The sequence below is a fragment of the Lathamus discolor genome, chromosome 18 (assembly GCF_037157495.1).
Source record: "Lathamus discolor isolate bLatDis1 chromosome 18, bLatDis1.hap1, whole genome shotgun sequence".
Classification (NCBI taxonomy): domain Eukaryota; kingdom Metazoa; phylum Chordata; class Aves; order Psittaciformes; family Psittacidae; genus Lathamus; species Lathamus discolor.
Genome location: NC_088901.1, coordinates 4,419,272 through 4,439,526, shown reverse-complemented (window position 1 = coordinate 4,439,526; position 20,255 = coordinate 4,419,272). Strand labels below are relative to the sequence as shown.

The 20,255-nt window shown below is 48.1% G+C and overlaps 1 protein-coding gene across 3 annotated transcripts in view; it reads right to left on the bottom strand.

Moving 5' to 3' along the window:
• Positions 1–830: 830 nt before the first annotated feature.
• Positions 831–20,255, bottom strand: part of HIVEP3 (HIVEP zinc finger 3) — a 105,334-nt gene continuing 85,909 nt past the window's right edge. For 2 of the 3 annotated variants that reach the window (XM_065697896.1, XM_065697897.1), the window contains 3 exons: positions 18,254–18,352; positions 9,983–11,043; positions 831–7,217 (listed from right to left, as the gene is read on the bottom strand). In XM_065697896.1, coding sequence (XP_065553968.1) covers positions 6,324–7,217; positions 9,983–11,043; positions 18,254–18,352 — 2,054 coding nt within the window. In that variant the 3' untranslated portion in view covers positions 831–6,323. Of the gene's footprint in view, positions 7,218–8,006; positions 8,072–9,982; positions 11,044–18,253; positions 18,353–20,255 lie in introns of all 3 variants that reach the window. The other variant, XM_065697898.1, reaches the window with a different exon arrangement.

Genomic DNA, 20,255 nt, shown 5'->3' with positions numbered 1-20,255 from the left:
GTCTTGCAGTTGGGGAAACTGAGGCAAGGAACAGGGACCTGATCTCCCAGCTGAACGCTGAGGGCTGATGCACTCCTTCCTCCTGAGTGATGCACAAATTCAGACCCAGTGACTGCTGCCAGCCAGACCTAAGAGAAGATGGAGGCAGAGGTTTGCAACCCTCTTCCTCCTTTCCATGCACAAATGTGGCTTTTGTGAGACTAAATGGAGAGCAGATGAAGTTCCCCACCCCTTCCCTCATCTCTGTCATCGAGAAACAGCCACCATGCTAAAAAGTCTATGCTGGAGAAGCACTGTCCAGGCTCTGATGTTCAAACAGGGAGCAGGCTGGCTGCGGGCTGATGCAGCCCTAACTGCATGGTCACAGATGAAATCGGATAGAGATTTCCTTCCCTGACCTCTTTCCCAAAGCCTCCCTCCACCAGCCCCTGAACTTGTCTGCAGGCATCCATCAGAGACAGGCTTGGGTTGGACAGGACCTTAAAGCTCCTCCAGCTCCAACCCCTGCATGGGCTGGGACCCCTTCCACTGGAGCAGCTTGCTCCAAGCCCCTGTGTCCAGCGTGGCCTTGAGCACTGCCAGGGATGGGGCAGCCACAGCTTCTCTGGGCACCCTGTGCCAGCGCCTCAGCACCCTCACAGGGAAGAGCTTGTGCCTAAGAGCTCAGCTCAGTCTCCCCTCGGGCAGGTTAAAGCCATTCCCCTTGGCCTGTCATGCCCCTGTCCAAGCTTCACACTGGTTTATCCAGCTTCGCCTCCGTGGTTTTCCAGGCCGGGTCCCTGGCTGCGCTGCACGAGGTGAGAATTAAAGACCGCCAGGCGCGCACGTGCTCGTATGTTGGGACTTTAAAATTTATTCCAACATGCTATTTTTTTAAAAATAGGCTCAGACCGAGCAGTCAATCCGAGCTGTAGTAAAGGCAATGTTATACTTGTAAAAACTTCTCATTCACAGTACAGATGTCATTTACAGAAGGGTCACAAACATCAAATACTGAGGATTTTCTCTTATTTTTCTCCTTTTTTTTTCCTTTTTTTTTTTTTTTTTTTTGTTCTGTTTTGTGGTTTTTCTGCTTTTTTGGGTTTTTTTTGGTGGTTTTTTTTTTTGTTTTTTTTGTGGTTGGGTTTCTGTTTTTACATCAGACTGTGCTTTTACCTGCGTTTCTTGGGTTTTTTTGCACTGCTATAACCATACAGACATCGCGAGATGCAAGTGTAGAAACCGGAGTTCAAATAAAATTACAGGCAAAACTACCAAACCCCATTGGACGCTGTACATATTTACAGTACCGTTTTTGGAATGTATTGCCATTTGAAGAACATATAGAAACTTTCTACAGACTATTCCACTTACAGAATACATACACCTTTTAGAAAAAAAGGCAAATATTTATCTTACATGAGACCATGTATATTAAATTTGCGTTACACATTATTCTTATTCTCCTTATTATTCTTATTTTTTACATTACATTTACTAAAGTGATCTCAAGTGCCATCATATCTCAGGAATGGAAACAAATTGGGGGGGGTTATGCCATTGGGACTGATTTTTTTTCTTTTTTTAATGATTTTTTTTAATGATTTTTTGCAAATAATTTACAATATGGTTTTCTTTGTAAATACTGTGCAATAGATGGAGATGGAAAGGAAAGGAAAGGAAAGGAAAGGAAAGGAAAGGAAAGGAAAGGAAAGGAAAGGAAAGGAAAGGAAAGGAAAGGAAAGGAAAGGAAAGGAAAGGAAAAGGAAAGGAAAAGGAAAGGAAAGGAAAAAGCACATGATGAAACCAAATCAGGAACCAAAAAGCTATTGCCAGAACAGCAGGAAAGGGCTAGATCAAATTGTCTAGGATTTTGCATGAAAATTGGAATCATCTGAATGCATGCCCAAGTCTATTGCTTGTTCAGGTGCTGATTCTGTGAACTGAAAGCAAACTCTGGGTAACACTGAAAGCTGGCTTAAGGGAAAACCTGGTTTGCAGGTTTGTTGGTGGAGGTGATAGGAAAGCAATGGGATGTGGTCGGTTGGGGCTGATATTGCTCCGGTGGAGCTGATGGGCAGTGACTGAAGCGTGGTTGGGTGCTTTACTGACTGCAGGTAGGCATCCCCCAGCTCTGCCAGCCAGCATCTCCTGCCACATCCAACCCCAGGGCTCTGCAGAGGTTGGCTTTGACCAGTGAGCCCAAGCACTAGCCAAGGCATGGAGCTTTATAGACAGCAGTGCTGCAAATGTTACCCCTTAGGAGCAGGTGGTGAAACACATTTCTCAGTCACAAGCTGTAAAGTCACAGCTACTTCGTCGTTACTTTTAAAGGTTTCCTGCTGCAGTTCCTGGGTATCCAGCCAACAGCCTGTGAATAATTGGAGCTGATAGAGATCTGCTTCAAGGCATGGGGTCGTTCTGGGGAGCCAACTGCCTCCCTCTCCTCCTCCCATGGTCTGCAAGATACTGAGCTCTGTAGCCTTGATAAAAGAAGCTGAATTCATGCTTAAGCACAAAGAAGTTACTGAAACTCCAGAAGTGCTTAAGCTTAAGCCAATGTACAAGTGCTTTATTAGCTCTGGCTATAAGGCTTGGTACTTAACGTGGCTGCTTCAAGGAGTTAAGAACATGGGCCAAGTACTCGGTGCAGAATGACTTCTTGGATGCCGGAGCATCCGTTTGCCGTTGAGTACCTGCATTCATGAGAGCTACGCAAACAGCTTACCAGGGAAGGAAATATCAGAGTGGGGTTTTGGCTGATTAACCAGCTTAACAAAGAGGAGCACCCAGTCTCTGGAGGCCACGTGCCCTCATGGACTACACATTTAAGAACTTCTGCCATAAGGAAAGCAGGGGTTTTATTTCCATGTGCTGATGAAAAGGAAGGGCTGGGATCTGGTTTTTTAATTTCCTTATTTGCATTATGAATACATTCTCCTGCAGATAATACTGCTAATTGCTCTGCAAACTGTACTGATACAAACTCCACCACCCCTGCAGCCCCTGCAGAAAGTAAAGCAGGATTTATCATCCCTACTTTGCAGACAGAACAGACACCCAGAGTGATATTAAAAGCTGTGACCTGCAAAGAGCTTTCACCAAGGGTGGCATGGGGAAGCCAATGGGTGCTCCAGGTTGGAACAGCAGCCACCAGTGATGGTTGGGTCTTCACCCCTGTTCTAACACACAACTCTATGACAATCAGTGGAGCTGCATCACTGTGCTCCTTGGCTGAATATGAGGCAGAGGGGAGACACGAGTTGCACAAGGGCACACTATGGTTTCACAGCAGGGCTGGGGCTGCCCTCAGAGACACCCGCTCTGCCCACAGACAAGATGCTGGTGCCAGTGCAGAGAACACTCTTCCCATGGAGCTCTGAGCTGTCAGTGTAAGAATTAGCCCTTGAATATATGTATATATATTTGTGATCCTTTTTGCCTATACATTAGGCCATATTGCGCCTGCTAGGTACAGCATGAAGCACCATTTCACCCCAGCCAGAGCTTCCCCCACTGCGCCCGCAGCCACTCTGCTGAGAAACCAGACTGGGTTGAGACCCAGATGGGAGCTTTGCCCATCTCCTGAGTTTTCAGCTCTCCCTGCGTGTGCCCAGTCCGTGACTACCAGGGGGTTGGTATGGGATCTGTGGGCAAAGGCATCCGGATGGTCACACACACCAGTGGCTGCCAGTCTGGATGCTCTGCAGCTGCGATGCAGAAAGCTTCAACTCATCTTGATCTGCTGGAAAAGCTTTAGGCAATAATAACAATAAACCACAGAAGCAAGAAACCAATGGAATGACTTCAGGGCTTTGTTGGGGTTTTTTCCCCCCTCTATCCAGAAATGACAGAGGGAAAAAAAACCACCCCACCATCTAAAGTATCAACAGATCAAGGATTTAAACAGAGTTACAGAAAGAAGCCGAGCAAATTTGATCTAGCCCAAAGCTCATGTCAAATGCACCTAAACAAAACCAGGACTCTGAGTGCACAACTGCTGCATTATTTTTCTTTATGTACAATTTCAATATATATAAATATATAGATATAAAATTAAATACAAAAAGCTACCTTGGAATAATGTTAAGAGTGTGACAAGAGTAAGGGAGGGGGCAAAGTGGCAAAAGCCAGGGAAGCAACAAGTGGTGGATGGTTCCCAGGGATGCTCACACTGAGCAGTCCACTCTGAGTCATCTTGATATTAAGCACACGCTTAAAACCCGAGTAGGATTTAAGCTGGCGCTTAAGAGTTTCACTGAACAGAGCTGCTTCACTGAACTGAACTCTCAGACCCTGCTCCTGCCTTGGGATCTGGCCAGGCTTGAAAGCAGGACCAGCTTTCAGGCTTGGGGCCAAAGAGGGAGAGATGGGAAAAAGGGCAACTTGATAAAAGTGCTAATTAAGGTATAAATGGGTTCTGGACATTGTTTTGGTCAGTGTCACAACCTTAATGTTATTTCCATGATATCTCCTTTTGTACTTAATTCCCTTGAAAAGAACAGAAGGAAACCCCCCAAAAAATCACAGAAGAGCATTAAAAAAGGTCTATTATTTGCCCGTGGAACGGGAACAGTTCATCGCTCACCAAGTCTGGCAAAGGGAGATGTTCTCAGTCAGGGGGTTCTTTGATTTCTTTTCTTTTCTTTTTTTTTTTTAATGATTTTTATTTTTACTTAAAAAGTGTATCACGTACCCGATAAACCAGAGCAGCTCTGAAAGAAAGAACTGCTCCACCGCTTAAATAGCAATAGCTTTTTCTGTTAAAATAAAACCCAAAAAAAAGAGGTTTGTACAGATTCCATAGACCAGAAAACCCTCTGAAGTAGTAAAGAACCTGCCGTCTGCTAGGGCAAACATATACGGAACAGTTGTATCTTAAAAAGTGTATTAACATGACAGAGAGGAATGGCTCCATCGGGTCTCTCTGTATTTGGTATCGTATCTATTGGCAGTAGAGGCCATTGCTCTGCTACGGATGGTCATGGTTAAAACTCTGCTCTGCCAGAAGTTCCTGTGCATGCACAAGAAGCTGATTGCGAACATCCACCGCTCAGCACCGTCACTGGTTGCTTCCGAAACACCAAAAAAAAGAGGGCCCATCTGCACCAGAAGGACTGCGCTGGCGACGTTCTGCTTAAATAAATAAATAAAGTGAAAACAAGCCACGGAGTTACTCATGAGTTACGGAGCCTCAGGCGTGCAAACGAGCAGAGCACAAACCCCTCCTGCATCCCTAGGGCTCAATGAAGCCAAACCAGCAGGAGCAAGGCGGGGATAGAGGGAGCTTGTCCACGACTAAAAAATGACAGAGGAAAAACGGTTGCAAGGCTGAGATTAACTTCGTCGTTCAAACAGAGGGAGGGCGTTTACAGAGGGCTCCAAACCCCACAGAAGAAGGGGGTCAGGCACGGGCAGGACTTTGCCGGGCGGCCGCGCGCGTGGGGTGGGAGGATTAAAGCAAGCAGGAGGCCGGCTCGTCCAGCGAGAGACACCATTCCTGGCACTGGGTCTACATTCGATACATCCCTGTGTTCTTGCAGGTAAATCTCTGAAGAAGAACCTTATTTTTCTGTCCCTTTTTAGGAAAGTGCTTTGATGGGTTCTGCAGGAGGGAGGAGGGATGCTCAAGACTCATTTTCTCTTTTGAGTGACAATTTCTCTCCCTGCGAAGGAACCTCCCCTACTCAAGGAAGTGCTAGTTTCATTTACAAGCTCAGGGTAAACACGTTTCTCAAATGTAAAGCAGTGTCAACTGTTTAAAGCACAACCATAGGCAAACAGAGGGATGCGAGAAAAAAACCAAGCACTTTGGGAGAATTAAATAAAGCATGTAATAAATACGAATCATAAACTTCTGTACACAGGAGCAAGGGTTTGGTTTGGTGTTTGGTGTTTTTTTTTTTCTTTTTTTTTTTTAATCATTTAATCAATATAAAAGAGTTTTTCTGTTTTGTTTTTTTGTTTGTTTTCAGTGCATCTTCTTCCTCTTAAAATGCTTAACCCTTTCCTTTCTGCATCTCTCAGGCCCATCATTACGCACACCGAAATGGCAAAAAAAGACAAAGGTCTAACAACCCCCTTTCCAAAAAACTGTAAAAAAATATTCACAGCCTCAAACAGTTTTGTACATTTCAAGCAACAAAAGGTATAGAAAAAGGCACAAGTAACTGCATACATGTGGAGATAATACCAGACTGGGACAAAGAAAACCAGGAATCTTCCATGGGTTTGGTCATTCACTAGAGTGCTTCTTATAGCGATGATTATACTAAAGGAAATAGTGTTGAAAATGTCTGTTGATTTTACATTGGAAGCCTAAAGGTGGAACAGATGGTGGAGGCTTAAGTACTTCCCGTGTTTTCATCCACCTTCTTTTGAGTTTGACCTAAATCTGCATGCTCTGGGTGTGGACTGCTCTTCCTGGAGGTTCCCCCTTGGTGAGTGGGCTCTCCAGAGAGGTTTCTCCTCCGGCTGGAGAAGGGCTGGGCGTGCGGATGGCTCGATGAGGGCTCTGAGAGGCAGCCGGTGCTGCTGCTTCGGTCCAACGGCTGGGAGGGGACGTCTGAGATGAAAGTGCAGGATGATTCAAAAGAAGTGCTCGAGCTGCCAGATTGCTTCTTGCCCGGTTTTGTCAAGGGTTCTTCCCCGCTTGTCGAAGGCTTTGGAGAGTGCTCGTGGGATGCGCTGGGGCTGGCTGGGGCTGCCGAGCCGCCTGCCTGCTCCGCCTGGCTAGACTCAGCGAACATTTTTACCCTGTATTCCTCCTGGTCTGTCTTTTGCTGAAGCTCACTAGTCCTCATTTGCTCTTCTAAGTAACCACTGCTCGTAAGCTCTGGGGACAGTGTGTATTTAGAAACCTTTGCAACCGGGGAGACGGATGCTGAGGATGGCTCCTGCGGGACCTGCGGTTCCTCGTCCCTTTTAGGAGCTTGGCTGAACTCTGCAAAGCTGCTGCCACCAGAGGCAAAGTATCCCACTTGCAGGGACACGACTGAACTGGGCACCAAGCTGGGATGGGTGCTTGGCCTCGCCTGGACCATCTGGATGCCCCCAATGGGAATCATAGGATATGGGGTCCTTGTGAGCTGCTGCGAATGCAACGGGAGATGGCTGAAGACATTCTCCTCCCCTCGGCTGGGAGCGTGGACGTGTATTTCATGAGGTGCCTGCAAGGGTCTGGAGCAGACAGGCTGCGTGATGCCAGGTGAGCATGTTGGGCTTCTTGTTTCTATCTTCTGCACCAGAGAGGGAAAAGAAACAGCTGAATCAGTGCAATGCACAAGTTACAATATTAGCATCATTAATGTTCATTGGGGTTTTTAGTATTTCACTCTATTTGAGGGAGATTAATCAACTGAAGAAGATCTGGAACCCCAAACCTTTAAGGTAAGGAGCAACACAACCCACAGCATTTGCCTTCTGGGTATAAATATGCCCACAGTCTGTTGGGGCACAGATCCGGGGCTTGGTTCAGCCTTGGATCATTATAAAATCATAGAATGGTTTGGAAGGGACCTTTAAAGGTCACGTAGTCCAACCCCCTGCTATGAACAGGGACATCCTCAACTAGACCAGGCTGCTTAGAGCCCCGTCCTACCCAACTTTGAATGCATCCAGGGATGGAGCATCTAACACCTCTCTGGGCAACCTGTGCCAGTGTTTCACCACCCTCAGAATAAAAAGATAAGATATAATAGCTAGTCTGAATCTACCCTCTTTCAGTTTAAAACCATCACCCCTTGTGCTATTATCAGAGTTGCCTCTGAAAGCCTGGCAGAGGATGCCAGTGTTTCCTGCCATCGGAGCTGCTTTGGATCCCTTTCAGTGCTCTGAGAGCCCAGAATAATGTTATCTATTTTCATTAGGATCACATCCTTACAGCTGCTAATTGAAGGATGGTTTGTACAGAGGGAGACATAGCATTAACTCTCATTTGAGACAAAGCACACCCATCAGCGTGGTCCCCACCACCACCCTCATGGTGTGGCCTGTAGAAATCAAGTGTTAAGACCCTATCATTTTACCTTTTCCTCTTTCTCTCTCGGTGCTTCACATAGTTTCCTAATGTACATCATGGAGAGATATGTGGCTAAACAGAAATGGATTAATTAGTGATGAGGTTATAACTAAACCCCTAAACAGGACTCCCAAGAAGAGGAAGCAACAGAAGTTGAAATCAACTTTCCATTAAGATGGGGCTAGCTTTAAAAGTTGAAGATACACTGGAGGGTATGTGTCTTTGTAGGGTTATGGAGAATTGATTGACCCCGTGGGCTGGATCCCTATGACGAGGCAACAGAGGAAAGCAGCAAAAGAGAGCAGAAGGGAGAGAAAGCAAGAGCCGCTGAAGATAGTGCATACTTGCTCGGCAGTTACAAGCCCAAACACTTGCTAAATCTCACTTATCCACATGAAGCCTTGGTAGAATCACTATGGGATGCTGGGACACCCCCAAACAAATTGTCTCAGTGGTGCAACAGCCACCAGCTCAAGAAACTACCTACTGCAAGAGGCAGTGGGAAGAGAGATGGTCATGGTCAGGCCTGATGCAGAGCATTGACAGAAAGCCTTACACTGAAGCTAAGCTGAGACCATCTCATGGTTTTGGATCTGATAAACCCACCTCTGATCTTTCTTGTAGCCTTACCAGGAATACACTTCTGCAAGGAAAACCCAGCTGTCCATCTCGCTGAGAAATGGAAAGCTTCCTGTTCAAGTCTGTCATTGCTTTGGAGGCACATGAGAAAAGCAACAGTGATGACTGTGTGAATAAAAGGAACGGGAAGATGGAGCAAAAAGGTGTGAGAGTTTAAGTTACAAGGTGTGAATGGGCAGATAAGCAGGGGTACACCATACTGTCTTCTACTGTTGACTAGGGAGCTTAGGGGATTTGCTACAAATAGTGCCATTGCGCGGTTTTCCTGATAGAGATGCTTTAGAGTTGAAGGACCAGAGATTTTCCACAAGACAGGAAACGTTAATAGACAGGAAAGGAAAAGAGCATTAAAGTAAGCAGAAGTTTGAGTTTAAACCAAGGGATTGTCTCTGAGAAGGTAAGACAAATACTCAAAGTGGAAAGCAGAAGGAAGGCAGCACCAGAAGAAGGTACGTTATCATAGACACGTAAGAAATGCACACAGGGCAGCGTGGCTTTCTGGAGAAGACCTGGGTCAGCATCTGCTGTGGCAGGTTCTCCAGAGCTTTTATAAAGGCCTCTCTCTTCCCAGTGTAGCCCATAAGGGCTTGAGTCTCTCCTCACACCAGTTTCACAGCAGAGCAACTCCAGCAACTGAATCTCAGCATGAATTACAGCAGATCCAGGCACTTCTGTAGAAACGAGAAACGTTCCACCAAACCCAACATCTAATTTGCCTGGAGCAGTGGGAGGAACATGCAATTTTCCTTTACCCATAGGATTTGATACGTCCAGCAGAGAGATTAAATCATTTTCTGGACCCAGTGGGATCCACCTCTCTGTGCTGAAGAGAGAAGGGAGATGAAATCAGAGATGGCCAAACAAGCATTCCTCAGCAGTTCATCTAACACAGTTGGCTGCCTATGTACATAGCCCAGAAGCCAGCAGGAGAGAGCAATGGCCAGTTCAGAGCTCGTTCAGTGGTTTCACTGACCAGATTAAAACGGCCACAGCTTTCCCCCAGATGGTGAAATTTCAGACATGGGTATGAAAATCTGAGGGGAAAAAAGCTTTTTAGTGACAACTACTCATTATTAAGGTCATCCTTACTGCTTGGCTCAGCAGGAGACCGGTTGGGTCAGGAGTGTGAATAACCCCTTGAAGAAGGGGCAATTTTATTCAACTGAGATAGGCAGGACCACAGGGATGCAAAACCCATTGCTGTCCATTGTCACTTTTCTCTGGGTTACCTGTGACATCAGCCATGATCGGAGTCACTGTGCACTTCTGCATTGCAACCTTCACTAAAAAACATACCAGAGAATGTACTGCAGGGACTAGAAGGCAAGAGGGGCTTGAACTTACCAGCTTGGACTCGTAGAGCTGTATGTTTTTGCCAAAGAACCTGTGAGGTAGAGGCATCGAAGATAATATCCCATGCTGGGCTTGATATGAGCTTTGAACTTGGTCATCTGCTGCTGATTTGCTAGTACCAGGCAAGTCCTCTTTCCCGGGGGATGGATACCGGGACGGCTCGGAACAGCCTGGAGACAGGACTTTCTTCAGCGATAAATATCTGACTGATGACATCTCTCTGCTCGGCGACGAGTGCCTCACAGGGGAGACCTCTCCTTCTGGTGGAAGGTATGTTCTTGGGGACAGCTCTCTTCTGGGGGATAGATGCCTGCTGGGCGACAGCTCGAGTCTTGGTGACACACATCGCAGTGGAGATGCCTCCCTCCTGGGAGAGACGCGTTGGCAAGGAGACAACCCTCTCCCTGGGGACAGGCACCTTAGAGAAGACAGCTCTGCAGTGGGTGAGAACCGCTTCGGTGAAGTTTCATTTTTGGTTAATAGGTGCTTTCTGGCTAGCATTGGTCTGCTGCTGCCACCGCCTCTGCCAGAGTCCTGGCTCGGAGACCACCTCTTTCTTGGGGAGGTGTCTTTTGAGGTTGCCAGGTCCATAACTAAGGCCATCTGTGGCCTTGTGACAGACTCCCTTTCAGCAGAAGCCAATTGTTCGGTGGAGGTCAAAGCTGGTCTGTGGAGACTCAAGAAGCTGTGGCACACAGCAACATCACTGCTGTCTGCTGACCACTTTGTTTCCAGCCCTGAGGAGGAGGCCTGCTGGCCTTCACCTGCTTTTTGGCTGCTGGAAATGGTTTCTTGGGCTAAGGACAATGCTGTTTCGGTGCCTTCCTCTTGAGAAGATGGAGAGCCACCTGAAGAGTGCATCAGGAGGGTGGTATGTTTGCCTTCCGGTAACTTTAAAGGTGGCTCATCTTGGCTCTCCTCTTCCTCCTCATCTTCCTCATCTTCATTGTCATCATCCTCGTCAGATTCCTCTAGGTCTGAAAACTGGTGTTCTTCAATTGGCTCAGATCCCTCCCGCCCCTCAGAGTCCTGGAATAGGTCTTCACTGGTTCCTGAAGGAATGGGCAAACAGAAAACAGGGTGTGAAAACACACATACAGGGACTATTTTTGTGCTAAATCTGCTCAGAAGCTCTAAGGGGACAAGAGAGAGGACCTGGCTATTTCATAGCTTCTTCTGACCATTGGTTGCAATGGTGCCTGCAAAATATCTACAGCTGCCAAAATACAGGGAAGTTACTGGGATAACCTCTCCCATCCTCCACATGTTGGGCCTTTTCCTGCCTAGATTAAATTGCAGTTAAACATTAGCAAGACAACTTCTTGAAAAGCAAACAACAGCATTGAAAGAACCTCTGTGGCTTTTCCCGTCTTTTGGCAAATTCCAACTATGATGCAGATGTTGCTTTGTAACAGAGGAGTTTGGAGCCTGGCTGTGCAAGGCCTTGCACTGGGATGCTTTTTAATAAGAGCTTCTAAATGGTGAGGAGTCTACAAAAAGCAAAGTCTAAAGGGTTTGAAGCGTGCAGGTATAGACACAGCATCTCCCTTCTACTTGAAGGACCAGCAGAAGCTTTCTGAGATCGGTACCACGCTCCCAAGCAGATTGGTGCAGCATCACCCACGGCCCTGCTCTGGCTAATGAAAACCTGCATTTCCCCCTGCCAGATGTGCACTGATCCTGGCAGAAGTGCAAGCTCAGCCTGGAGAGGTCCATCGGGAACAGCCACTGGATGTCACTGTAGCTCAACAAAATCGCACTGTCAGGAGGTTTCCTGCAAGCCCCCATGGCTCAACGCTGTTTCTGCCATACACCAAGGCGATGGGTGCAAAGCTGACGGCACACACTTTATCCCAGCTTTGCAAGGAAGGAGAGTACCTGGATGCTGCTCTGACACCTGCATGAAGCCGTGTAACTAATTGCAGCGCTGCTGGCCTCTTTACCCTGCCAGTTCAGCCTAGGACACTGTTTCTCCTCTGATGAACACTGAAATGGTTTTCCATTTAGAGCTGCCATCTGTCAGCAGGACAAGCCGGAGGGGAAATTAAACAGAGCTAATGCTGAGGCTGGACCACACCTGCCTGCAGCAGGCAGAGTGGTTTTCTGAAGGGGACGTGGCCACACAGTGAGAAGTCACTGTGATCTAAGGATAAAAACTCTCATTTTGCTTACTCCGAATAGCAGGGGCTTGGTAATTAGTGCTCATGAAAGTATCAGGCATTACCACTGAAATAAGACATCTATTTTACCATTATCCATCCACGAAACAGCCTGAAACGCATCCCATTTGCTCCCCACCCCGTTTCAACAGTATCTGTCACTAGTCTGCAAAGCGAGAAATACTTCAGAACTCCGACAGCATCAAGTCAAAGCCATCAGCTCTCCACCAAGAGGCTGACTTTGTGAAATGCTTGTGTGATGATGGTGTTTGCTGGACCCAGGATCCAGTGGCGGGTTGTTTGCAAACTCCCCAAGGAACCGAGTTCAGAACAAATATTATTCCGAACAACCAGCGCTCCCAGCTGTAGGGTGAACTGTGCATATTTCTTGCTTGGCAAAGGAATGCATCTCACTACTGGAGCTATGAGCTTGTCCCTGTTTCTGGCTTTGGGGCTGCGGATGGGCAGGCAGCTATAGCCTCAGCCTCCACTGAGTGGCTCCGAGAGCCTTGTGCTCTGTGGTGTCCTTTTTAGGCCCCAGTCACAGAACAGACAGGCGCTGGCCAGGTCAGAGAGCAAGGGCAGGAGTGTGGACTGAGGGAACCATGAAGGCAGCTCCGCACTGGGGACTTGTTTGCATTTGCCACTGAGGGAAACATTTCAGTGAGCCCTAGGACAGCCCAAAGGGAATCGGCTTTGGCATCCTAATGCGCTTCTTGCAGGCAGAAAGAAAGCTCAGCTCTGAGCTCTGAAATGCATCTTCCTGAGCTAATGGGCTGAGAAAGGGCAAATCAGGAGAAGACAAAGAGGGACACGGAGGAAGGAAGGAGGGAAGGAGCTAGTGAAAATGTGCCCTGTTGATGGCTTTGTTTGAGGGTTGCGTTTCATTACATGCCTGTTAGTCTAAGCTTATTCTACCAAACCTACTTGTGCAATCACACCGAGTGCAAACAATGCAGGAGTGAAGAAGGATACTCAAATCTCCTTTTATAGTAACACCCCTCACTTTCTCCTGCCCCTTAAATAGAAATAGAAACAATCAAGTGAAATACAACTCTAGTTTAAAATAATCCAGGGAGCTTTAGGAACTGCTGCTCCCTCCCAGCCTGCCCCCAAAGGAAAGCACGGCAATCTCCCTGCACTGGTTTGTGACACATGGAAATAGTCTTCCTTTTTTTGCTATTATTGTTATTATTTAATTAAAATAGTCCTTTCTAGGCTCTGTTTTAAGCCTCTTTCAAAGAAGACAGAAGATACACCGTGGTTACACAGAGGAAGGCTCTTTGCAAGCCACCACTCTGAGAACAGGGGATGTGTGATGCAGCTGTGATCTCTTATTTCTCATGCACCTTTCTGCGTTTCTATGTTATTTTCTCATTCATCCAAATAGCCCCAACCATTCCAGTACAAAATGCCATCTTCTGACCATCTTCTTGGCTGCTTTATTTAGTATTTACTTGGCATCTGTGAGTAATGGGCCTCCTTACTCCTGAAGCGAATAGCTGAAATCTCAGCAGAAGCCCAGTGTTAGCTTTCACCAGGTGATAAAGAACCTGGAAGGAAAGAAAGGAAACATCCTCCAATACCAGGCCTTCCCATTTCCACCTTTCTGCATTCCTTCCTGGCAGACCGTCCCCTTTACACAAACACAAATGGTCTTCATCAATGGGAGGAAATGGGTTCTGTATATTTTCTGTAATTCTACAATTACACGGATTGCTTGTATAATGCAATGAAGTCCAGACAGCACAACACATTCCAGCGAGCAGCCGCACAGCCAGCAGCAACAGTGGGAGAGGAGTCCCTAATGAAAGCTAATGAGTTCCTCTCCTCTGCAGTCCACATAGGGCCCTTCCTTGCTGGGCTTAGCAGGTGTCCAACCACCACGTGTTCAGCCACAAGCAGTCAGGGACCAATGACTTGATGGTGGCCATAAAAACAGTTCCCCAGCTGATGGTCCCATCCTTCCCAGCTGAGCTGGGGATGCAGAGCAGGCCTTTCTTGGGCTTTTGCTTAGACCTATTCTTCCCATAAGGCCAAAGGCTGAGACCAGCTCAGCTTCATCACCTGCCAGACCTCTGTTTTCACAAGCAGAGTGCCCCCATGAACAGGTTTTCAACACCCTGCTGAGTGCACTACTATTAACCCTGTATGAGCGCAGGGATGAATGACTGAAGGAAATGATGAATGAAAGCATTCCCCTGGCCCGGTGCAGTGAGCCCTTGCAGTTCTGTCCTCAGAAACATGTAATTACGTGTAACATAAATAGGACTTGTGATTTGCAGGTATTCAAAAGCGAAACTCAATTAATAGGATTCATTAGTTCTAATTGGCTGTAATGGAAAGGTTTAAAATAACAGTAGCTCTTTCCAGAGTTGTGCAACCGACATTTCAGGAGCCACTTTCCTCTTTGTCTAACTTTGAGCTGCAGAGGCATCACTGATGGGTGGTACAACAGCAGGGAGAGCTTTCTGGAGACCATCGGCCAATCAGTTCTTTTAAGTGAGCTCCTGGGCTAGAAGAGCTCTCCAGCAACCCCATGCGGGAAGAGCCTCGCACTGCTCACATCACACCAACACTTTTCCCTTGGGACTGCTACTGCAAAATCCCTGAGAGGTTTTCTTTTGGCCACACCACCCTTTGGAAAGGCCACAGCCGAGTACGGCACGTCTCGGCCTGATCAGAAGGTTGCTCCGAAGAGCTGGAGGAAAGCCAGGAGTTCGAGCAGATTTAAAGGGAAGCAAGCCATCCCCTGAGGCAGACAGCACACTGGTGGCCAGGTTATTCTTAGCCTTGGTTAGATGGGAGAGCCCTTTGTCAGACCCTGCACATGTCAGGAAAGGCACTGTGAAAGGGGGCACAGGTGTCTGGCAATGCCATAGGGCTCTTCATTTCTTCCATCTCCTTGTCTCCTGGCCAACCAGTTGACTACCCCTGGCCTGAACCAGCCCCTAAGCCTGAAAGGGCACAGTGCACTGCACTGGATATCACTGCGGTCTGGGACTGGTCAACCACTGGGACTTCTCAGGTACCTCCTCCAAGTTCTCTGCTGGCAAGTTTAGCCACGGTCTGTTCAGGTCAAAACCAGTCTCATCAGCCCTCCAAGCCACAGCTGCCCCAAAGCAGTGACCCAAGCCCTGCCACCCCATCAGGTTGCTCATGTGTGCCTCCAAACCAGGGTGGCCACATCTGACCCCAATTCCTAAAATGCGCTCAGCATTTTTATGGAAGTATGGGAGATTCCTTGAACCTTGCTGATTGCTCCTCAGTTTAAGTTGAGATGATGCTTTGCTGGTGCCTGCAGATGTCGTAGAATCATGGAATGGTTTGGGTTGGACAGGACCTTAAAGCTCATCCACCTCCAACCCCTGCCACGGGCAGGGACCCCTTCCACTGGAGCAGCTTGCTCCAAGCCCCTGTGTCCAACCTGGCCTTGAGCACTGCCAGGGATGGGGCAGCCACAGCTTCTCTGGGCACCCTGTGCCAGCGCCTCAGCACCCTCACAGGGAAGAATTTCTTCCTTATATCCAACCTAAATCTCCTCTGTTTCAGTTTAAACCCATTCCCTCTTGTCCTATGACTACAGTCCCTGATGAACAGTCCGTCTCCAGCATCCTTGTAGGCCCCAAGCACAGTGTAATTAATGAGCGTGGCGATACCCCAAGGATATAGCACACTGCATTTCTGAGGTTCAATATCCCAAAACTCAGACTTCAAGCACCTCGGAGGGTGCCCAGGCCCCCCAGCCCTGCGAACCACCTGCACCACAAGGGAGCAAACCCCATTCCCACCATAGGGAAAGACGCTTCGTGATTTTTAATTACCTCTGAAGCAGGGAGCATGCGGCACTGCCCATGTCCCAGGAACCAGCCCCTTTCCCAATACAGCCTCTGACTGACTTGACCCCAGCAGGGGAGCGGGGTGATAAGCGCTGTTTGTTGTTCCTGCTGAGTTAACATTCCCTGGCTCCTGGCTCCAGCACTTGCTCAGCTGATGTTCACTTTACAAAAATAACCGTGGCGCCGGGTGTTTTGTGCAGTTCATTTTAACCCATTGTCAACAAACCCTTGCGGGCTGCGGCAGAACGAACCCCAGCGATGGGGGAATCAGCATGGCTTGGGGTGAGACAGAGTGGGGGTGAAACAGGAAACGGGGTGGGGGGAAATGCTAAAGGCAGCCACAAGAGCTGCTTTCATACTGGGGTTTCTGGGGTGGCAGCCAGGAAGGGTCAATGGGGTCGTGCCCAGCCTGCAACGCAACGCAAACAGAAAACACCACCCTGCTCCCTGGCACTGGTTCACCCAGGAATAAAGGCGCTGTGATAGAGGCAGACCTGTGCTCCCAGAGCCTCCCTTCCCTCCATAGCCTGTGCAGTGTTTCCTACAAGCACAAACGACCCGCTGAGCACAAATGAGATGACTCAAACTTCACGAGGAGCTGAGATCTGCTCTCCCTAAAGCTTCTTCCCCATCATCCCTGTGCTGCGGCTCCAGGCCTGAATACTCAGGGTCTTGCTAAAGGAAACAATAACAATCGTCAAAACATCTAACTGCTCCCCGGGGACACATAACTGAGCCCTTCACAGCTGTTGGGCTGCAGCTTCCAATAACTCGGGTAAAAGATGCTTTCCTAGCTCAAACAGCTCAGTGTACGTAAGGCTTCCCCATGCTCCTTCATCTCCCAGCTTGGAAATCTTCCTCACCTTCCCCTCCCAGCATTTCAGATGGAGACAGAAGTGCTCATGGTCACCACGCTCCTGCCTGATGCTGCCCAACATCCCCGGAGATGTGCTTGGGATGACTTCAGCAGCAGATACTATAAAGCAGGGTGGATATTACTAAATAAGAGTCATGCGTCCTGCTCAAAGAGCAGGCAGACTCCTGCATGTACAGAGCTTTGGGCAGGCTTCGTGTGTGTGTGTGCTTGTGCAGAAGTAGGTGAAAGAAATAAGCAGGTGAGTCAGGGTAAATACATCTTGTAAAGCAGTCGGAATAATGCCATTAAATGTCAAAGCAATATCTTATTTCAGCTTTGCCGGCTCTTTCCCTGCTGAGAAACCTTCCAGATGATTTCTGACCTGGGTGATTCACCTTCATCCTACCCACAGAAAGGACCCATGAGAGGGAGGGATGTGGGAAGCAGTTGCTCACACCCCATCCTGGTATGCTGAGGTCTTCAGCAGTGGTGCAGGGTCCAAGCTGGGCCTGCCTGCAGAGACAGAAGCAGCTCCTGCAGGCACCAGTCCCTACAGACACAGCCCAGGTTTGCACTGGTAGTTTGGAGTCTCCTGGGATCAGCCCAATACAGGAAGATGGGCAGGTCCCTGGAAGATGATCCTTATGGAAAAGTCCTTCTCCAGAGACCCTTTCAGGAGGAAGGTATCCTCTGAATCATTAATACTCCTGTATTGCTGGAGCGCACCCCCTCTGCAAGAACATCACCACAGCCTGCACGGGCCACGCACCAAAGCATCACCCCCATCCTCATGCTCATCACTTCAGCTCCAGTAAAATATGCTGTCACATCCCAACCGAGGTGCTGGGACTGATTTTTCTCCTCCACCCACCACACTGTGCTTGCAGCAAAGTCGAGGTTCACAGCCTTATGCAATGCATCCTCATGGATGGGTCTTGTTTTGCTGCTTTTATGGCCAGAAGAGACCCAAAGCATACCAGGGAGCCCCCGAACTCCCTGCCAGAGATACCCCAAGATAGCAAGCAGCACAATCTCATGCCAATAGATAGATCTGCTATTTATTCTTATGTGTATAACCCATATGCAGAGCACTGGATCAAGCTAGGGATGCTCCCTGCTGTTCACTCTTGCCTGCAGCCAGCCAAAAGACTTCAGACAAACATGCACAACCCTCAGCAAGGAGACACAGGCTCACACTGTCCCTGTCCCACGGGTGCAGTGTCCCAGGATGTCCCCATAACCCCCCCCCTGCAAGCAGAAATTCCCTGACATGTGGGTTGGAAGCAGCCTGAGTGAGCAAAACCACTCCCCGTCTTCAAAAGGATGTTCTATGGAGCACATCTCCTGCCTGAGTGGATGCTGTCCTCTCTTAGCAGTAAGAGTAGGTTTATAATGTGAAAGACTTTACCTTCTTCGGCTTCCAGATCCACCAGTGAAGATACCAACACGCCCATCTCCTGACATTTTTTGCTGTGGGCCTTTGACTTCATGTGTTTAGTCAGATTCCCTGAAAAGAAGCAGAAAACATATTTTGCTCAATATGGCTCTTTCTTTCCCTCATTTTGCAAGCTCAGCAGTTCCAAGTTAATAATTTGGCTCTGAACCAGACAAAGGAGGCCTCTGACTCTCCCCAAACCACTATCCATTGCAAATCCCCTGTGACACAAGACTAAGTCCTCCCTTTCATTCCTCTGCTGCTGCGCTGGGATGGAAGAGGAGGTGCTGGCAGGGTTGTGAGACGTTTCAGGTGTTGTGCAACCTGAAAAAACAGTTGTGGTACACATTTGGGTTTGGAGGCAGGGAAATCCTGGCTTGCTTTCAGCTGTGATGGTGCAGCAGTGAAAAATGGTAGGAAAGTAGGGAAGAGAAACACATCTCAATCTAGTACCACCTCCCACCTCATCCCAGCACGCAGGGTCACCTGCCTGGAGGTGAGGAGCTCCTTAGCACCACAGGGCAAACTGCTACTACCAAAATGAGTGCTCGAGATGCCAGAAACAGCTTAAAATCCCCACAGCCACTCCACAGGATGGCTCAGATGCTCTGGCAGGCAGTGCCAGGTTAAAGTTCTCTGCTCCCTGGAGCAGGAGGTGTCCTGAGCACTCTCTGAAGCCCCATGCACCAGGGTCTGGCAGCACTAATGAGGTTTCATCCACCGGGATGTGGGGGCATCGGTTACTGCTCCAGGACAGTGTGATGGGATAACTCACGGGCACAGCGGCACCTCTCTAACTCCCACATTACAGGCAGGTTAATTAGACAGCTATTAACCCTGCTAATATCCAAGGGAAACACTGAACAAAGGGGAACCTTTGTTGAGGAGGAAAAGGTAGGAAGCTGGAATGCAGAGAAATACAAAGGGTAGGAGTAAAAAGCAAGTATGTCCTATTTTTCCCTTTCCTCTCCCACATTTCTTTATGGGCTGAGCTGCTGATGAGAAGAAACCTGGGCTCTTGCTGAAGCTCCACCAAGGGCTGCTTCATATCCCAGCAGAGCCCCAGGAGCTGGCTGAACACTGCAAGCTCACAGCAGCAATATTGATGTGCCACGAGCCTGTCTGTTAGCCAACACCTGAGAGCAGGGCTGAGCACAAGGCTTGTTTCTCTCACCGACATATAAGAGGAAAAAAAGGGATTCTCACACTTTATTCTACCCTTCGGTTGAGGTCCCTTGGCTGGTATCCTCAGTCTCCCAGTCCCTGAGCTGGGTGGGAGTATAAGAGGGCCTCTATCAACCTCTCCTCCCGCTGCTCTGAGTAGTATAAATAAATAAGCAACCATTCATTGGAGCAGAGAATTACCCGTGATGCCCTCCCACCTCAGAAGAGGGCCATAACCATCTAGCTACCAAGTTAAGTTTCTCTTTAGCCCATGAATTATTTATTTAGCCCATTTTGTACAAAATGGAATAGCTCCAACAGGAAAGACCGAGAGAGACAAAGGCTGACTATATATCCTTGTGTAGCTGGCACCCATCTAGGATGTGGATTCAAAGGATATTTAATAATTCAAATGCAGCACAGCAGCTCCAATAAGAGAGATGTATTATTTTTCAACTTCATGTCTAAATACCCTTAGGCCCATGGTTAGGACACTCAGGTATGAGGATGAAGGCAGCTTGGCTCAGGTCCTTGCTCTGAATCAGACCTCTCTTTCTGCACTTTGGACCAGGGGTTTTGTTCTGGACCCTAAGACACCCAGGACTTTGTGTCCAGTTCTGATGAGACAGATGGACACAAGATTCAGTGAATCAGTCTGGATCAGGATTCACATCCACAGATCCAGACAAGTTCATGCTCTCATGGACACCCCCGATCCCAGTGAATCACCATTGTTTTAAAGTGAAAAAATGCATCACCAAAAACAACGAGTCCAAATTGTGGCCTCATGGAACTGGAATTCAATTTTGGA